Source organism: Chlamydotis macqueenii, chromosome 1 (genome assembly GCF_036417535.1).
Source record: "Chlamydotis macqueenii isolate bChlMac1 chromosome 1, bChlMac1.mat, whole genome shotgun sequence".
NCBI classification, from domain to species: domain Eukaryota; kingdom Metazoa; phylum Chordata; class Aves; order Otidiformes; family Otididae; genus Chlamydotis; species Chlamydotis macqueenii.
This window is the reverse complement of record NC_141556.1, coordinates 94,157,364-94,177,506: the sequence shown is the minus strand read 5'-3', so window position 1 is coordinate 94,177,506 and position 20,143 is coordinate 94,157,364. Positions and strand designations below refer to the sequence as shown.

At 43.6% G+C, this 20,143-nt stretch overlaps 1 protein-coding gene across 1 annotated transcript; it reads right to left on the bottom strand.

Moving 5' to 3' along the window:
- Window positions 1-773: 773 nt before the first annotated feature.
- TMEM45A (transmembrane protein 45A) lies at window positions 774-19,902 on the bottom strand. Its single transcript, XM_086771805.1, has 6 exons — window positions 19,653-19,902; window positions 7,907-8,116; window positions 5,520-5,732; window positions 4,615-4,799; window positions 2,533-2,678; window positions 774-1,137 (listed from the first exon to the last, which is right to left on the bottom strand). Exons 2-6 carry the CDS (start codon window positions 8,094-8,096, stop codon window positions 1,044-1,046), a joined length of 828 nt encoding a protein of 275 aa, XP_086627931.1. The 5' UTR covers window positions 8,097-8,116; window positions 19,653-19,902; the 3' UTR covers window positions 774-1,043.
- Between the last annotated feature and the right edge of the window lie 241 nt (window positions 19,903-20,143).

Here is a 20,143-nt window from a genome sequence, read left to right as displayed (position 1 = left end):
TTTTTTTTTTTTCAGTCACTCACTGCTGTGGGTAGCTACTATGAAGGCAACATCTGCACTCCCACAGCTCTCTGTGCAGCACTCTGCCTGGTGCTCACAGGGGCAACACAGGGAAAAGGATGCAAATCCATCTCATCCTGCCCGCAGATCAGCATTACCCACCACTAACTCAGGTGTTGAGTCCAGTTGCGTGTCTGCTACAAACCCTGCTGAAATTCCACCAAATTCCACTGAAGGAAAGAAAATAACTTCGGGAAAGAAACTGGCTTTGCTGCCAGGAGCTGGACACCCCTCAGCCTTTCTGGAAAAGAAGTTGCTCCAGGCGCTGAGAGAAAGCAAAGTCATTCACTGCCTTTTGAAGTTAAGTGATAGCAAAGAGGCAGGACTATCTAGGCATGAGAATTAATAACTGCAGTGGCTTTTGATCACTATAAACCTCTTTGGTCCTCCTATCAAGCTTGGTAGTGTCTGCAGGAGTGAACACACTACACGCTTGAAGGAAGTGCTGAGCGGGTTTGCAGTGAGCCGTTCTCTCAATTTAACATAAAGCCACAAGCAGAGACACAAAAGTGTTATACAAGACAGCTGCAAGACTGATTTTTTTTTGTCTTGTTCTACTGTTTTTCAGGTCTGCACAGTTATTTGTGCACAGTTACTCGCAGGTTGACAAACACTTATTTGGACACCCTAATTATGGAAACTTATTCTGTTCAGCAGCAGCTGGAAAACATTTTGCTTAGCTTTTAATGAGGCAAACACTCAGACTTCATCATGCCACCTCATCCAGTCCGAGTTTGTCAAACATTAGTCTGGTTTTCTTTGAAGCACATGATAAGCAAGGTACTAGTGCAACTACCACAAATCGATACCAAGCTTACCCTCTGCACATAAAGATGTAACTGTGTGGATGTAGACAGTACTCTGGGGATGATATTTGTGTAGCAAGTTGTAGTAAAGAATTAATAAGATGGCAAACAAATCTATAAATGAGGTATCAATTAGCCTAATGGTAGAGCGGGTAAACTAGTCAAGCCATATTCGTACTAAATTTCATCTTCTGACTCCTGATCTCGTTCAGATGTTTTCAGTAATCCCATTTCCATGGACTGGGACTGTTTAACCTTTGAACGAACTGCCCTGGAAACAACAACAACAACAAAAAAAGAGTTGTCAATAGTAACTCAAAGGCTCATCTGGCCATTTTTACATTGTAAAAAACTGTTTAACTCCTGCATGTCATGGGGGCATTAGGGTGATTGATTTATGCAGACTGTAAAGAGGAGATAGTGATTTCAAGCAGAATCTGGGCAGAATTTAACCCCAAGCCTTCATTGTACACACCTGTATTTTAGCATGAGCGACCACAATACAATGCAAGCATGTAGCTTGACATTTGTATGTGCTGCCTTTAACAGTAGCACCTGTACGTACTGCTTGTAAGAGCTGGTTCCTATAGACAAATCTAAGAGCATACACCTTAAGCAAACCTCAGTGTAACATCCAGAAAGTTCAATGTTGTGCAGGTACAAGACCAACAGCTGTGTTCACTTGGAAGGGTAGTATAAAGCTGTGAAGAAGAGTGAGTCTGGCCAACCTTCCCGCAGACGGGAACTCTGTGAGGCGTGCTGTGATCAACCTGGGGGGCTTGTCTGATGCTGCAGCAGCCACCATTCCCAGCATCAGAAGAAACATAAGATTGCTGTTACCTTCTCTATAGTTGCTGTCCTTTACACAGCAAACCAGTTACGCAGCCTTGAGTGTTGGTGCCTTTTGGACTGAGATCCAAAAAAGACGTGGCACCTCTGTGGTGCAAAGTAAGACTGCAAGAACTACATATAGCCAAAGCATGATTAAATAGGGGTATTACGATGGTAAGGGTAAAGCAAAGGGTGAGAAGCATGTTTAGGGCAGTGCAGGCAAAGGCCCGGTAAGGTCCTGGGGGCAGAAGGTGCTCACGCATGGCAGAATCAGGCTTATTTTTACAACCAAGTTAACTCTGCAGTTGGAATTGTGTCAGAATTAGCACTGGGCAGTGAGGAAAAGGGCTAAGTTTAGAAATTAGGGGATGAAATTGGCTAGTGAAAAAGAAATCTGGTCTAATCACAGGAAATTGCTAGCAATTAAACCTGTCCAATAATCTTCAAAGATAAGTCTTGAAGCCTGCTGACTAAGGTACTTGGAATTAGTAGACATGAGCACTGGGAGAGATGATGTTGTAGGAAAAAAAAAGGTCTCTCCTCCTTGTAACTTTTTATGCACTTAGAAATGTGAAAGATTATCAAAAAGAGCTCATTTTATGTGAGAAGAATTATGCTGCCAGAGCTGTACTTTATGAATGATTTTCCCCTTTGTACTGAAGCAGTGAATCGTGTTGTCTTCATTGATTAGCAATATCTGTTTTTATTTTGCCTTGCAAGACAATTAATCACTTTGTGGAAACCTTCTGGTTTGTCAGTGAAACTTTTCTAAAATAAAGTTCCTACTAGACTAAATAGACAGGTCTCCAATGTTTCAGTGTTTCAAGTAACTTACCAGGTGACAATTGTGTAATTCACTGCAAGTATAAGAAAAGCAAAGGCGTAGTGCCAGCAATAGCACATGGTCAAGAACATCACATTAGTATGATCCGTCTGATTCCACTCTGGGCTCCCATTTGGAGGGTAAAGCACAAAACCAATCTGTAACAAAATAAAAGATATTTAGCAAATGTCATTTGATGTATAGCCTATGCCATATCATGCATTATGCTACCCATCACAAGGCAAGCATTTCATTTTCCTATAGTGCTTATTATTTCTGTAGTTATTATTTAATACAATTTTGCAGTCACACACTGATGCGCTGGATCATTTTACACAGTTTGTGCAGAAATGCCTTTGAAGATACAGAGCCAGTCCCAGATCTCCCCCGCTCCTACCCAGCGACATCACCAACTCCATAAAAAAGGAGTTTTCTCACCCAAGGCTATAAATTTGTGTGAAATATGTAGCTGATTTGTTTATTCAGAGCTGGGAAAGATCAAATTCAGATTAATGCCTAAACTGGGAAACTGGTAATCCCATGGCTACACAGGGGTCTGCCTTGACAAGCATTGGTCCTCTGTACTGCCTCGTACTCTTCAAAGTCACCACTCAGCAGTTTAGCTGAGAATTTAGGAGCTGGGAAGAAGAGAGGAAGGAGGAGAGAAGGAGTGCATTTTGCATTTCCATGTGGAGAATTCAATGAATGAGGGTGTTGATGATGCAGAAAGTAAGTCCCTGTACCTTTTACAAATTTGTCACGCTGCAGCCAGTATGTGGTTTTCAGTCACACATACGGTTGAAGTCTGATGTGGGTGTGAAAAAAGCCACACTTAGATCTCTTGTATTTTTAGTTCTTCGGTTTTTCACTTTGAAACAAAAAAAAACCCACATTGTGTCCAGAGCTAAAGAAATAACTTGTTCTAAAATTAGACTAGGCAGACAACAAAGAATAAATGATTGCATCTAATTCTTCTTGTGTAAAGCGTCTTAAATCACCAAAGAAAATTTTACAAGAAAATAAAACACCAGCTGCTGCAGGACCAGGTTCTTGAGTTCACTTATAGAAAAATCCTGCTGTTTCAGAGGTTTATCTCCTTGCTAGAGCAAGTATTTAAATATTTGATTTGGTGCTGAGTGTCCAGTTCTCCTAAGGAACAGCAAACGTTTTTGTTAATCGTGTCTGGCCAGCATATAAAAAAGGGAAGCCAGTCTAGACATGCCGGAAAGAAAAATCACTGGAGTGACCTCAGTTCTCTGCTATAGATGAAACACACATTGGCACTAGTGCTCCTATTTCTTTGTTAGAAGATCACAGTAATTTATTAAATTCTCTCTCTTGTTTGACAGCAAAGAGTCACTATCAAATATCTTTTAATTGGATAGAACCACAAGTAAGGAAAGGCATGGCAGCTACATTATGAAGAGTTAAAGGAGCCACATCCCTGACATAGAAAAGTTCAAGCTATTACTTCTTCTGCTTACTTTCCCAAACACTGGAAAAGCAGGAGGCTTTACATTACTCAGTCTCTTAATGGGAATCAGGATCTCAAGCATCTTTTAAACCTAGGTTGCCACTGTTATAATGGTTTTTAGAAACTAGAAAGAGGCAATCAACATGAAAGATAATTTGCACTTTCGTTCCTCTTCATGCAATGTCGATAGGTGCCTTGCCTCACCTGCACCGTACTCTGCTGGGCATGTACTCACTGCTCCGGCAGCTGAGAGTGGGGGCTGTCTTCGTAAAGAACAGCATATATTGCTGGGCTGTAAAATCACTGCCATTTGGCTAGCAAATTTTGAACAGGATGTTTTAGAGCTCAGAGGGGATGTTCAATTGCAAGGGAGAGCTCAACGAAACCACCTTAGCTTCTTTAGTGCTTCAAAGAAAAGACACTAGAAGTAAAAAGGCTATAAAATCGATAAGATAAATACTTTTATCTCTTTAGAGGGACATTAAAAGTGCATTGTTTTCCGTGAGTTCTTTGAGGTCTGTGTTTAAAAGGCGTATTATATTACCTGTGAAACATCTGCAAAGGAGTAAATGACTAATTTTGGTGAAGGAAGAAATTCCTAAGGCAGAAAAACGACCTACCTGCCAGAACCAGCTGCCTTGTAATATGCAGAGGCTTGTACGGAGCATCTCTAGCACAATACTACCACGGAAGAAAACTTCCAGAAATATGCAAACAGCAGCTCCAAAAATAGCAAATAGCAGTAACTGATGAACATGAACATCCAGCATGGCTCTCCCATGAAGATGGTAGCAAAAGAGAAAACCTGGAATAAATTAAGCGATCAGTTTAAGGCATTTTGTTCCCTTGTCATCTCCCTGCATCTGCTTTTAGAAAACAGTGAACCTTTAGCATTTCTCTTTGTGCCAATATCACCTTCTCAGTTGAACTGAGAGTAATTTTTAAAGACTCATGCCTACATACTGTGTTCCCACTCTCAAGCTCAGACCAGGAAATTGCATGGGAGGCTGCAGCTCTGTGACCCTTCGTTTAAAACACATTAACAAAAAGTCTCATTTGTCTGTCTCTGCAGTGTAACAAGAGGTATGCTATGAGGTATACTGTGCATACAGAAGACATAAATTGAGCATGTCTCCAGTGCAATTCCAACATGTGACCATTGTGGAGGTAAATGCACTCACACTGGCTTTGGCTAACAAGTTGTGTACCATGGCAGTACATAGATTGAAGCACATGCCCAAGCTGTGGAGCACTTACCCAAAACAGGCTTGTGCTGCTGTTTTCGTAACATTTCTGTCGCTATCTGAGCCTGTTAGGAAAGCACAGGTAGACTTCTACAACGTGTGATCATGCTCTGGGCTGCAGTTTAAGGAGGGCCAAGACAGATCTTTGCAAAGCGTTTTGGGGAGTTAAATATCCAGCTCCTGTAGGCTCGTTCTCTAAGGCTAATTTGAGACTCCCAGACCAAAGACTGATACCTCTCTGCAAGTTTCTCACACACCTCTGCGGGGAGAGGTAAACTGACCTTCAATAAACACTGCTAAGGAAAGCATCATCCTGTCCATGGCCACAGGCAATGCATTGGTCCCATGAGCCACGATGTCAACCAGCCCTGAAATGCCATAGAAGAGGTACATGGTGGCATGTTGCCAGTTCATCAAGTGATCCCAGTGCTTTTCCTCATAATTATATAACTTCAGGTGAGGTCCATCGGGAACAAACTGCTCAGCCACCATTCCTGCAGTCGAAACGAGAAATATAAATATTTGTCCTGTAACTATTTTTATACAGACAACAGAGGCAACCATATATCCCCATGCAGCATAACACCAGTCAATTTGGGGTTCAGTCTGGCTGCCTGAGAATTGCTCTGGGTGATTGCTATGTTTTGCTCCCTTCTGCCCAGTTCAACCGTTCCCAATAATTTTTTTAACATGTGGGCCAAATTCAAGGGAAAATACACAGAGGCCTAAAAGCTATTAATTTTATATACATTTTTTTTAAAATAGGCAGTGAGTGGAGAAAAGATGAAATAAATTGCTTTGCTGAGGGAAAGACCACAGAGTGAGCTCAAGCATATATTAAGCATCACATAATCCGGAGGGGAGGAAGCCAGATGAAACCAGGCTTCAGCCCACTTCTGGTGGGACTGTCTGCATCGTGCAGTTTCCAGTAGTGAAAACAGACAGCTATTCTGTGTTGCTTTTTTTTTTTAAAAAAAAAAAACAATTGCTATTGTGGTAGTCTTCTGCCTGAATTTTTCAGCTGCCTTTCCCAGTGGTTCAAACATGAGTATAACACATGCTAAAGTCCCCAAAAGAAAGATTTACCGTTTCAGTCCCCTGCAATATGCAGGATGGCAGAGTTCAGACTCTTAATGCAAAGGGAATTTTTCCTATAAAGCCATAAAAGGAAATCCCTCCACCATGCCGAGTTATTAAAGGTCCCATGAGAACGTATATCAAGTTAGTATTTGAATTGCTCCACCGCCTCCCTTACCTTGGCCCCTCGGTGTCTTGCTAACTAGCTGCAGTACTCCAGCAAGGCGAAAGCTGCTTTTAGATACTTTATATGATCCATGTTTGAGAAGGGTTTAAAATACATTATGCTTTTGGAAAATTACAGTTGATTATTTTGTTTATAAAGCGTGGGCCAGTATCCTGCTGTACAAGTAGACAGGCTGCCGAACAAATGCAGTGGTTTTCCACCTTTATTACAAGTTCTCTTAACACAGAAACAGCAGCTTTTACTCCTTCTGTTGCTTTTACTCTTTGTCCCTGCCAGGCTTTCTTGTCCATGACTGGAATTGAAATTACCGTATGTTAAAATAATAGCTTTTTGTTTCAGGGTGAAAATAAAAACACTAGATGGGTGTTTTATCTGCCCAACTACCTCTAGACACTGACTGGGAGATTTGTAGGAAAGATGTCCCCACTCATACCTCAAAATTTAAACTATTATTTAGGTTTTGATAATTTTTTAAGGCATATCAAGTGCATCCTGTACACACAACATCACTTCAGTGCTGATGTATCTTAACTGATACAACTCCCAGAGGGGAACAAAAGGCAAGAACAAGATTTTGGCACACCCTGCGTCTTGATTAGAAACCAGGCAACTCTGACCATCTGAAGATGAGTAGACAGATAGAATCTAAAAATACTAAAAATCAAGATTCTTTTCAACTTAAGAGCCACATGTGCTGAGCTCCCTAGGTCCCCTGTTACTTAGCTTGCTTACTCTATAAAGGTAAATTGCTAACATACAGCCTGCTGGAATGTAAACATGGACTAGGCACTTCCAGTCAGCTGCACTGCTCACTAAACTCTCCCTGTGGGTTTGTACCCAGGCTGGTCCACAAAAGAAGGAGAAACAGACCCCCCACCACCCCATTGCAACAGTCCTTCAGCAATAAGATCTGGAGTTCAGTCTGTTTTTGTGAATATTTTCACTTTTGAATGACATTAGTGAAGAAGTGTCTGTATTTACATACTTTATGTGTATTATTATCTCAGTGGAGACCACCGATATCTGAGATGGCTGGATTCAAAAGTAGAAAAGCAACGTCCCCACAGTCTGGTGCTCCCAGTCTGCATGTGAGAGCCCCTTGCCTAAATATCTTATCTCCCTCCCTGAAGTAGTAAACAGCATCTGGACATTCAGATGGATTGGCTGTGAAGCAGTCATGAGACCTTTAAGAAAGCTCCAGAAGAGCGCTATGGATGGAAACCATGATACAGTCATAACTACGTAATTAATAGCAGTAGCCCCATTAGTTCTTAGATTCATAGTGTTTAGAGGATGAAATATCAAAACACAATGAAATATGTTTCATCAGAGAATTAAATTTAAAAAAAAAAGTGTTAAAAGGCACAGCCTTTTTGTTGTCTGCCCTGAGTCCACCTTACTTACCAATCAGGGCAAAGACAGCTTTGATGATCCCCTCAACAAACTCCAGGCGTTGAAATCCTGCCCTGGAACCAAGGTAGCAAGCATTCTTGTTTTTTCGACAGGCATACTTCAGTGGATACTTCACTGACCACCACAAGCCAAAAAGAAGGAAAAAGCTTCCAGGGAGGGCATGCCCTTTGAAATTGCCCATGGTTTTCTGCTAGGTGATACCTGAAGGTGAAACAAATGCAGATTGATTATGGGAATAGTAGGAAAATTTGGTGGGTTATAATTTTAACGTATCTCCTTGCATAGATCAAAAGGGTGTCACTGAATTAAGTGCTTACACTTCATTTAAAAACAAATGTGAGTACTTATCTTCCCTGGCTGTTCAAAACACCCAGCCAGTCTCCCCAGTTTTATAGTTTTGCAGAAGAGTAAGAGAGCCAGCTGCAAACAGGTGACCTGAAATGCAGAGCTGGCAGTTGGCAAGTTAAGAGAAAAAAAAAAAAGCCATAGGACACTATGTCATGCTGTTGAAGTTGTGCTAGCAAAAAAAAGAGGACATGAATATTCACAATTAGGTTCTCTCACCTTTACAGAGGGTTTTATGTTTATTTAGTACACAAACAGAAATCAAGACAATACCTGACTGAAGGAAAAAATTAATTGTATACAGATCCAATGGGTAACTACTCACTAATAAATTGTATTTTGTATTTCAATTCAGATGTTTCATTATAATTTACAAACATCCAATTGTTCTCAATATTTGATAGGTGAATTGTGCACCCACAACTAGAAACATATTATCAAGTACAGCAAGGGTGTAAGGTTATAAGTTGGTCAGTTATATAAAGGCAGTGTCATTAATAAAACCTAGTAATTCTGGTCATCATCCCAACCTTTAGAAGAGTTAACTTAGCTCAAATATCTTCTTCATTAAAATGAGAGCTCTAACATTAAATTGCAGTTTTTCTTTAAGTTATTATAAACTGAGTTGTTGTGCATCGTGACCCAAAGGCATACTAAATCTTTGCACAGGCAACAATCAAGAATAACCACTTTAGAAGCAGTGGCAATCCATACTTTCTGTTATTATCATTGCTGACTTAAAAATCCGATTGCCACACTACACTGAAGACATCTGGTTATGAATAGAACATGGAGGCTCTGGTATATTTTTCTTTTCAGTAAGTATTTCCTATGGTCAGCTCCACATAAGAAGTTTTAAACTGTGGCTTGTGGGCCATGGAGTACTTGCAGATGGTTCACATAATACTGTCTAGTCACGTAGCGTGAGCCCTCTCCTATTTCAAGAGGCTAAACTCCACAGAAAGCATTAATTTTTTTTTTTTTTAAAGAAGAGAAACTTTTCCACATATACAGGTCCTGAAGCTGCCATAAGACTATTACCCAACCGCATAAGAGAGGTGACCTACATAGCCACAAAGCAGAAGAAAAAAAAAATACAACTGTTCATGCGTAGCGTGAGGCAGGCTGTGATTTAAACCGGGATGCTGAAGAGGGTCCTACCCCTCCTACCTGTCCCCCTCCTCTTTCAGAGCTGATTTCTCCCACTGTAAGGGCTGCAGAAGCGGAGGAGTGAGCTTTAAAAGCTTTCCCTTGGTAAAACTCCCCTGAGATAATTTCTAGGGAAGTACTACTGAAGTACAGGAAAAGGGAAACGTGATACTGGTTGCCCAACCAAGCCCATTGCTGGATGCATCCTCACAGGTATTGCCAGTGCTTTGTGTCGAACAAAGCCTGGAAGGAAATCATGCTGTGATGGCTGCACCGAGCCCAGGAAAGGCTCACAGGGAAGCAGCACCCGTCAGCTGTGGGGCAGCCAAAGGGGGAATGAGGGATGTGTTTACGTATCCTTATGAAACACAGAGGACTCCATTGGGGATTTCTGCTGGGTGGGGAAGGGCTCCTGCATGCCGCTTATCTCCCTTCAAGAAGAAAAAGGAAGGGCGCCATGCCCAGAGCTGTTGTAGGGGGCTTTGCCTGGCCTGGTGGCTGACCGGCTGCTCAGATTGGAGCAGCACAAGCCGTGAGGAGGACCAAGCGGTGGCAGACCCAGCAGGTGGTTCTCGGGCAGAATGGTGATGACCACCTCCATCTCTGCTCAGAAAATGCTGGATTGAGCTCTAAGTCTCCCTGGAGCTGAGCACATGTTAATGCCACGTCAGCCTGCTTGTGAGCTGAGCACCTCCAATCCTGGCCCAGGGTGGGCTGGGCAGGGCAGGAGGAGGTGGCAGTTGAGGGTCCAGGGGTCAGGAGAGCCTTTCTCTGCCTCCCCCACCACCCTTAAAGTCCCACTGGGTTGATGTCTGTGTGTTTTATTTGCAGGTGGGGAAAGCATTGCTCGCTCTTGAGCAGCCTATGGTGCAGTCAGGCTCTCAGTGGTGCAGCTGAGGAGCTCAGCCTCACAGGTTAGGCCCACCCCCCTGGCCTCGCAGAAGAGGTACTTCATTTCAGGACTCCTTTAGTTCAAAGAGTTTGACCAGCTTTGCATCTGTGCCAGTACTAACTGCACCATTGTTTGCCTCAGAAAAGGGCACTGCCAACAGGAGCTGAAATTCTAGACAGTCACCTAAACTTTGCTTTAAACTTTGAAATACTTCCTTTGCTTTGGAAGCCTTAATGTCTGGTTCTTCTAAAACCTGCTGGCCTGAAAGGCATTGCTGTCTTTTCAGATACGTTGATTTTTTTCCTTCTTTGAATGAAAGGAAGAGGGGAGGAGTGGGGAGCGGCCTTTCCTTGCCATATGTCTGATCTCACTGAACACCATTCATTAGAAAGACTGTATTCATTAGATATTTTACTATTCACCACAGCTACAAAGCACTCCAAATGGAAAGACTTACCCTATACCCCACATCAAAGCAAGACAGTGGATTAAAAAGGTAAATTAAACCTATGAAAAGCCTTCCTTTAGGAGAGTACAGCTGTAGTAAGAGTCAGGTGAAGAACAGTGTGTTAATGTCATTTGTAGTGCACGTATACAAAACTTCCCAAGTAATTCCCAATCTGTAAATTCACACCTGAGTTACCTAGAGCTCTAATCACTGGAGGATTTTTCTGCCCTAAATCTGGGTAATCCATCAAGATACTCTATTTTAAATTAATTTTTGCCTTTCAAAACAAGGGAAAAGAAGAAAAGGAAAAGACTGATACAGCAGCTACTGCTGCATATCTGCTATAAACAAAACAGAACCAGAAAAATTTATTTTTTGCTATAAGCAATACAATCACGTATCGTTAGCTTTAGAGAGTGTAAACTTCAGTTGGAGTTCATCCAAAGATGTTGCGAATTACTTGTAGGATTCCTCTAGAAAGAGACATGCCGGATCTGCCAGCCAGCTGCTGTGGCAGACCTTTGGAATGCTGAATCTCAGTATGGTCAGCTTCAGAAAGGAGTTACATGAATTATACCTTAAATCCTTACTAAACTTGAAAACATCATGACAGAGCTCGCCTTAAACTGGTCAAATTTCCCAATTTGTGAATTTTCTCTTATTAGGCCTGAGAGTTTATTTCAGTGAGGCTAGAAGTCAACTGCCACCACCCGCAGTTTTGACATGACTGAGGGGTTTTGCCTGTGGGTAAACCAGGTGATATTGCATGGTTTGGGGGCTTAGAATAACACTGAGGATACAGCGAGGATAAGTGGAGCCACCCATGCGGGAAGATCACTGTGGGGTTAGGACATGGATGTGAGAGGTGTAAGGCAGGGGTGCAACAGGAGGTGAAAGGACAGGATGGCAGGTTGCTGCCTTTCCATGCTGCACTTTGGCATCCCCTGGTGCAGCCCAGGACAAAGCAGCTCCTGCCAGCTCTTCTGCATGGCTTGGGAGCCAGACAGTTTTGGTACCTCAGGTGTTATTTATTGGATAAAGATGGCATCAGTGTGTTATGGCAATACTTAATAAATTTGAGGGTTTATTTTTCACAGAGCCTTATCCCATAAGCTAGCAAACAAATCACTGAAGGACTGATGTTGCAAGATGTGGAAATCCCAGGTACTCTTTTATCCTCAGTGATTTCAGGGCCAGAGTTGCTTGCAGAGCCACAGCCACATTCTCAGCACCAAACCTTCCTTGCTGCCCACCACCTTCCCTAGAGTGCATCATCTGCCAGAGAAAATCCTGAGGCTGCCCCAGAGCTGAGTGCCATAAGGTCTGGATTCGGCCACCCAGAGTCTGCCCACACTCCCTCCACTGCCCTGCAAATCCACTCAGTCACACCAGGTGCTGCATGCGTCACTGCAGCTACTGACCTGCTTGTACAACCTCAACCCTGTCCAAATCCTGCTCCCAACCCCACAGACAAAGCTAGCAGTGCTGGTGCCTACAAGAGGTGCCCGGACAGCCAGCGTCACTGGGCCACAGTCCTCGCCATGGATGGTAGGATTTGGCTTTCCAGCATGTGTACACAGACACCCTGACCATTGCTGACCAAGTTGCCCCTGTTGCCTGTTGAGGCCACCTCCAGGATCCCTGCAGGGTCACTCAGCTTTTCATCTCTTCACCCTGAAGCCTCACCACCCAGAGCCCTTCCACCAGCAGCCACGGGGCCACAGCAGCCAGAGCACCAGCAAATTTGGGGACTGTGGCAAAGCAAATTTTGGACTCCACCTGGGGGAAGCTCCTTCCCCACCATCCAATAGGACTGTCACTTGGAGGAGAGTGCCCAGGAACCAGACAAGGCACATGCTCCAGCCCAGATTGGGCTTTCCACAGCAAGTGCTCCATGAAACCCCACTCTCGGGATGGTATGAGGCACGCCAGGAGGGCAGGCTGCTGTCAGGTTTCAGGGGCACCCATGGGCCTTAAATTGCCCCATCTGGCCTCTCCCAGGATCCCCACCCTGGCACGCCTGCCGAGGGGCCAGTGGTTGCACGGGAAACTGGAGAAAAAGGTAATTAGACATAATTATGGCAATAACTCAATTTTTGAGGTAGTATATAAATTTTACATACCAGGCAATGTTTCTGCAACTGATTGGAATAAGGAACGAGAATAATTTACAGCTACCTCTGAATGTGAGATGCTTTTTTTTTCCCCACGTGTGAGAACTCCAAACGTGGTTTTTCCTGCAATAATCCCAGAAAGTTCTGCATGATTCAGGCTTTTCCAGCAATTAGAAAGCTGCATGGTATTGCAAAAGTGTTTTGCACTCAAACTTTGCCAAGCAAATGTAGGTTGTTGACAGTTGCCCACAAATTCCCTATGTAGCAGTAATGCTTTGTGTACCTGGGATGTTCACCCCTCAGTTTAGGCTGCATCCTGCTCCTTGGGGTCAGAAGGCAATATGGGGATCCGCTGGCAAAGGAGGGCATGAGCAAAGGCAGTTTCCAGGTGAGCATTCAAGAAAAGGTGTGCATGTTTGTGGGTATTAAAAGCTGCCTTTTTAGCCTGAAAATTATTTCACACCAGCAGAAGTATGAAAGGCAGGCAAAAAAAAAAAACATACTTAGATGATTGATTTAACCATCTTATGGCTTTTAGGGGAGGGATGTTTTGTAACATTTACCAGTTTGATTCCTGATCTCTTGAGGCCACCCATGTGGGGACGAAAGCAAGACTTGAAAGTGGTATGGAGAAACCAGCTATTCTACCCAGTTACTCAGACAGCTTCTCAACTGCTTCTTGAAGAACAAGATTAGTTTCCCTTTTTTCCCCTTCTCCCTTTAAGAAAAGCCAGGGGCTTAGGCAGCATAACCTGTACAGGATGGGGACAGAAGCGGTAGCTGAGTGAGAGCTAGCCCTGCAGCAGGCAGCTTCCTTTCCCCACACATTCTCCTGCCACAGCAGTATGCCTTGCAATTTCCTGTGTTTATCAAGCCCCGGGGGATGTTAAAGAGGATTGTCAACCAGAAATGTGGGGTTTTTTTCCAGAAATGACAAAAGTTATGAGGCCACAAACACACTCTGCTGCAATGCATTCGTTTCTGCTGCAGACCATATGACAACAAAAGTTAAACCCAAAGATTAAACATTAGCAAATGTAGAGTGTTAATTTTTCTCCCATATGCTAGATTAGGAAACAAGGATGTGGTGTTTATAATATTTGATAGAAAATGTTTATTTATCCATAACAGCTGCAGGAATCGATCATGCTGTCAGTGAGAATAATGCACCCAGATAAGAGGAAGCAAAACCACATTTGTAGACACTTTCTAATCAGTCCACAAGCTGTGATCATAAAACTTCTACTGAAAACCAGAATCTAGCAAAATTTAAAGTATCTGAGACAAAAAAAAATCCCAGATAAGTTTACTTCAGTACCAAAGTTTCCTACTTGCAGTTACAGATGTATTCACGAGGCAAGTGCCTTTTATCCTGCAGCCATTAAATTGTAAACATCACCAAGAGCCATACTGATCTTGAAAAACAGCATCTACTGTAATTACTTTGTTCACTAAATGCAGTACTGATTTCATGTCATGACTAAAAGCATTTCAGCAACTACAGCCCCACATTTCCAGATGAGATCACTGCTCTGGTGTTAAGGAAATACTCAGCTGGCACCTATAGCTCCTTCAGAATCAAACTGGAACCAAGTACTGTGAATGCTAATGATAGCGGGACTCAAGACTTCTTGAAATGATAAAAAAAATGTCAGTACAGTCTTGATATTTTTGGCTTAAGGATGTGGGAGATAAAGATTATCAGATCAAAAAAAAGGAAATGTCATGAATATGCGTCTCTAAAGCTTGTAAGAGAAGAATTCAACCCTTGATAAAATTTTCAGGCCTACAAGACAGGGATGAAAACCAAAAATCCCAAAGAGGTAATGACCAGAAATCTATATACCAGCCTTAGAAAGGAGCAAGACACAGTCTCTCATAGTGCTGAGTTTGGGACCACAACCAGAGCTACTCTATTTTTTTTCAGTGCCTTGCATCTGTCAACAACTCCTCCTTCCCAGCCACTTGTCCTTCTCAGCCCTTTGGATGTTCCTCACTGCGTTTCTTCATCTTTTGCGGCCCTCAGTTTTCTGGCTTGCTTTCCTCTTTCTCTGTGCATCTGTTGACTCTGTTTCTGCTCCCATAGCCGAGCAGGGTATCTCCAGGGGTTATCCAGGGACAACAAACACTCCATCATAATCTTACCATTGGCTCTCAATATCAGAGCAGCTGCTAGTCTGTGGATATGAAATTTTTGGTCTTCAGGACTGCCAATTTGGAGCCTTTTATTCAGATCATCACAAGTTCAAAAAACATACAAACATAAAAAATTAAATCTTGCAATTGCATGGGATACGAAAGAGTCATTTTTTCCTAAGAAAGATTTGTAGTTTCTTTATTGGCCATAAAACCTGGTATTTCCTCGCACTGCCTGAAATAAAGGATAAGGTAGCACGAGTATGTGAGTAAACTATGGCAGGTATGAGAGTGCTACCTCCTGCGGGAATATGTTTGGCGTCAGCCACCACAGCCACTTCTCTGCCGGCAGGAGCCTGACAGCAGCTGCCATCTCCTGTGGGGTGACCTTCCAGCTGCACCCTCTGCAGAGCAGCAGCTCCCTTCCCCACAGAGGGTCACAGCAGACTGCTGCCCTCAAAGCTAGGGGCTGCTGATCCACGGCTCCCCCCAGCCCAGCAGACTCGAGCAAGTTTTTGATTGCATGCGGCAGCAGCTGAGCACTGCCGGGCAGACAGCAGGGTGGAAGGATGCACTGCAACGTCCCACTGCTGTGCTGCAGGAGCTCTTCACCAACATCTGAGGCTGGCTCCCCTTTCCAGTTCACCTGGCACTGGGCTCAGCCAGAGTGCTTATTTCTTCCTGATTTTAACCTGAATTGTGCCAACTAGTGAAATTCCTATATCCTTTCTCTTTTTAAAGTCAATTCCTCCAGCCCAAGTCACTTCAATGAACAACCTCTGCAGGACTCTAGGTATCCCTGAAGGCCCATGGTCAAGAAGAGGTCACATCACAAGTAAGAAGCATGCTCCCTGGGTACCCTACCAACACCAGTTTTGTAGGTTATGGTCCCTGGCTGCTCCTTGTAGCTCCAGGTGTGCTCACCTACATGTTCTCCACTTCCTGATAGACATGCTAGGAAAATGTCAAGGGAGTAAAAGTTTGTTATATCAACTGATGATTTATTGCTCAAAGACCAGCTCTGGACAAAAAATAAAATAAAATATGATTTGGTTTCTGTTAGCATCACTTTTATGGACCTTTACAGTGTTTTCACAACACAGTCAGGGCTTCAGTGAATGGATCTAGTAGGACAGTGGAGCTGAGTGGACCACTGGACTATGACAAATATTTGTAATAAATACTAGTGACCACCTGGGCTGCAACAAATCCTTCATTTGACACTTAAAGAGCACTTTACAGACTGTTAGAAGTTGCTGCAATTGTTATTTATGTTTCCAAACACTTATTGAAGACAAGAAGACACAATCAAAAAGGGGATGTTAACTGAGAAAACTCAATGTTTGAGTAGTTTAAAATGCTATTTTCAGCCTGCAAGGAAGCTAAGTCTGAAAGAGAAAAGTGAGGAATTCTGTTCTTGGAGAAGGACAGATCTTCAGGAATGGAAGACAGGGCTTGCTGACCTCAATATGATTTATAACTCTTCGGCGGCAAAGGTTGCTCCCTTACTGCGGCTACCAGTGACTGTGCAGATTTCTCTTCATTATGTACAGTAACAGATATTGGGGTGACTGAGGCCTTCAAATGATAAATTGGAATATTACAAAGAAGACCCTGTTCTGGAGAATCACCAAACACTAACAAAATATGGTAAGCAGAAGTGTCATGCTGTGCTGTTCATACTCATAAGCTTTCATCTTAAGGATAGTCTCCAGTTAACAAAAACAGGAAGGGAGCTCATCTCAACAAATGCAAGGACATTAATAAGTGCCTGTTGGTGTTCACAGAAAGGACTCAGTTTTCCTACCAAAAACTTACAAACCAGTTCAGTTAGCCAATGTGATGCTCACTCTGCTCATAGCTGGTCAACAAGCAGGTGACACCTGTAAGAGCTGAACTTCTCCTGTCCCCTGCTAGGGAGGCGACTGGAAACCAGGGGCATGAGTCCAGGATATTGGCTTCTAGTGGGACACTGCCCTGCATTTTGCTGTCTCCTCTGGCTGAGGTCCAGCCTCTTCTTCCTGAATCTTGGTTTTCTGAAGTTATTTGGTTGAGTGATTCTTAACTTCTAGCCATCCTATCTGTCTGCGGCGTACAGTTAGGTAGTGTGAGCCCTCAGGGCTCTTAGACGGCAAACAAAGTGATGTAAAATAGATGTTTGAATCTCATGGATTTGGATACTGTAATCAATGATATTTGAGTGTTTATGGCTTGCAACATTGTGTTATGATAAGAAGGAAAAAGAAAACATTCTAAAAAGCTTTCTTTTTAGTAATTTCCATAAAGCCATGCAACAGAGCAGAAGGTGGGATTTGCACCTAGAGCTTTTGCCTTGACTGTTTTGCCTTTGCTCCTTGGAGTTTTCTCTGCAAGTCTTGTCTGTCGAGATCAGGGTGTCTGATGTACTGCTTGTCACAAGGATGACCAAGTGCACTGCTTCTACCAGCTACTGCCTGGAGGAAACACACTCCCAACAGCGGAAAGATGCATGGGTCAAAAAAGAAAGGGAAACACTAATGAATAAATGGGAGGGTTGGCAAGGCAGTCTGTAACATTGATAATAGCTGAGAGAAACGGCTGGCTGAGTTAGCCCAGCTAGAAAAATAAAATGCATCAGAGAAACAGACATAGTTCCTCTTTATGGGACCACCTCATACTTGCTAAATGGGAATCAGCCGGTGCTAATGCAACATTAGCAGAAACTGAAGAGTCCTCCATAATGCAAGGCTACAGTAGCAGCAGCTTCAGTTCCTGCTGCCCCTCAGACAGCAGAATTAATGGAGGGAGCAAGAGTAATGCTCTGGAGTAGGAGCTTTGTAATTCAATCACACCGGCAGCCACAGCAAGGGGCTGCATCCTCTTCCAAAACCACTGGCTTTACACATGCCACACTCTGTACCTTAGAAATGTCTGAAGTGCAAGGTCATGTGGAGGAAGAGTTTTAGGAATTTTTCTCAGATAGCATTAAAATGTTATAGCAGGCCCCGATTTAGTCATAAATTCACTAGAAGGCACTTAAGTCTCCTTTTTATCTTCTGGAGCAAAAAGCAATGCCAGACTCAAGGTCTGGCTCATGCTGCACAATAAGACAGGAGTACCACAGTAGAGCGGCCCTCTACTAAAAACTATGATATTTCAAAATCAATGTTTAATTATTTATAATCCCAGGGTTTAGGAACTCTCCTTGCTCATAGCTAGGAAAAGACGATCAAAATGACCGCTGCTGCCAACTGCAAGTGAGCATGAGCATGTTTGGTCACATCGAAGAAGTAGAGTAGGAGCCAGTAGACAAGAGGCTTGACATTGGGGAGTCTCAATCCACGTATGCCTTCAGATGGGAAAATAAGGGGCCTGTTTTTGTCCTGCTGCACTGGCTGTTTGCAGAACAGAGTAAAACTATATTTCCAGGCAGATGCAGTGGGCCAGAAAAGAGTAAACAGAGAGCAGTTTGCCTAAACACAGGCGTAATTATTCAAGCCACTCCTCAAGGTTCATTTGACTTTTCTGCCCCAGCAGTTATTTCCACCCACACTCTCCGCAACTGAGAGAAATCTGCTTGGTTTACCCAACTCCATTTGTAAAGAGAAAAATACAGGAAAAGCCCACATAAGCAACCCTGAAAAGCAGTGAAATACTTCTGTGACAACTACAGAAAGGTAGCTCCAGAGTCAATGATGAATTTGCATCTAAAATTAATATTAAATACATTCCTTCTACAAATGACAAAGTACTTGTGGTGATTTATGGTACAACATATGCCATAATTTAAAGAAGTCTACAATAATATGATTCTATGTATATAAGGTGTTGCAAACAAAGGTATACATACTGGAGAAATCACAAGTCCTAGGTATGCAAATGCATAGTAATAATAATATATTCAGTTTAAAAATTAAGAAGCACAAATACTTTGTTTTGAAGTACTTCTATGTTTCAGTTCCTAGGCTCCGAAATTTCAGAAAGCCACTTATCAGAAAGATAATGGAAAGTTTCATACCATGGCAAGTTATTAAGCATTATTGGGAGAGAATAATATGATTTATCACTGAAAAATTGAAACAAAATGGGACATACCCAGGGACTGGAGGTGTTTTTTCCAATGGTTATTCTAGTTTGAAATAGAATGGAGAGGCTAGGATAGCCTAATTTTAGGGTTTCTCTCATATAGTGAAGTAGACATGGCTACACTTAAATTCTCTTGATTTTCTCTGGAAATTCGAGTTTGGATGTATGTCTCCCTTTGAGACATCCAAGGAAGAGTGGAAGAAAAAAAAAATCAGACAAAAAAAAAACCCCTTAAAACTACAGCGAATTCTTTTTTTTTCCCGTTCCTCACACCTAATCCCGCTTTGTGTAACGATCCAGAACCACTGCTGCAAAACCTCTTGCACCTGGGGCAAAGTAACTCGGGCGCCTGCAAGGGCTCCAAGTCGGATTTGAACGCCAGCAACCTTCTCGAAAACTACTTCTGATTTAAAAGTCCCCTCCGCGCGTTTTACCTCAGGAGTCCCGTGTCGTATATCCCCCCCACCCCACGCCATGGACCGAGTGAAGGCGAACACGGAGCAGCCGGGGACACTGAACGGCCCCCTTTCACCCGGGGACACTGAACGTCCCCCACCCGCGCCTTCCCCCGCCGCTGCTCGCCCTTACCTCCGCCGGCCGCCTCCCTCGCAGCCCCTCACCCCTCTCCGAGGGGCGCCTGATTTCCCCCTTTCCAGCTGCTGCCGCCGGGGGATGCGGCGCGGCAGCCCCAGATGTCGGCCCCGCGGCCGCCCCAAATGTTGGCGGCGGGGCCGCCCCAGATGTTTTCCCCCGGCGGCCCCGCGGGGGGCGGGCGGTTTCCTCCCCGCCTGACCCGGGGCAGAGCCAAACCGAAGGGGCTGGGGCAAAGCCGGGCTTCAGCGGGAGCCGGCGATGCCTGGTGTCCGTCCCTCCCCCCCCTCCCTTTCTGCTCGGCGGCGCTTAGGGCAGCGGCTCCCACTAGCCCGGACAGGCTAGGAAAAGTAGAAAAAGTAGAGAGACTTTCTGACACACAAACCCTCCTTTGATCACTGTGCGTAACAGAGGGTTTTTCTTACTTGCCTTTTTTTTCACCCCCCACCCCCCCGCGTCCGTGGTTTTCTTCACGAACATGAGCACCC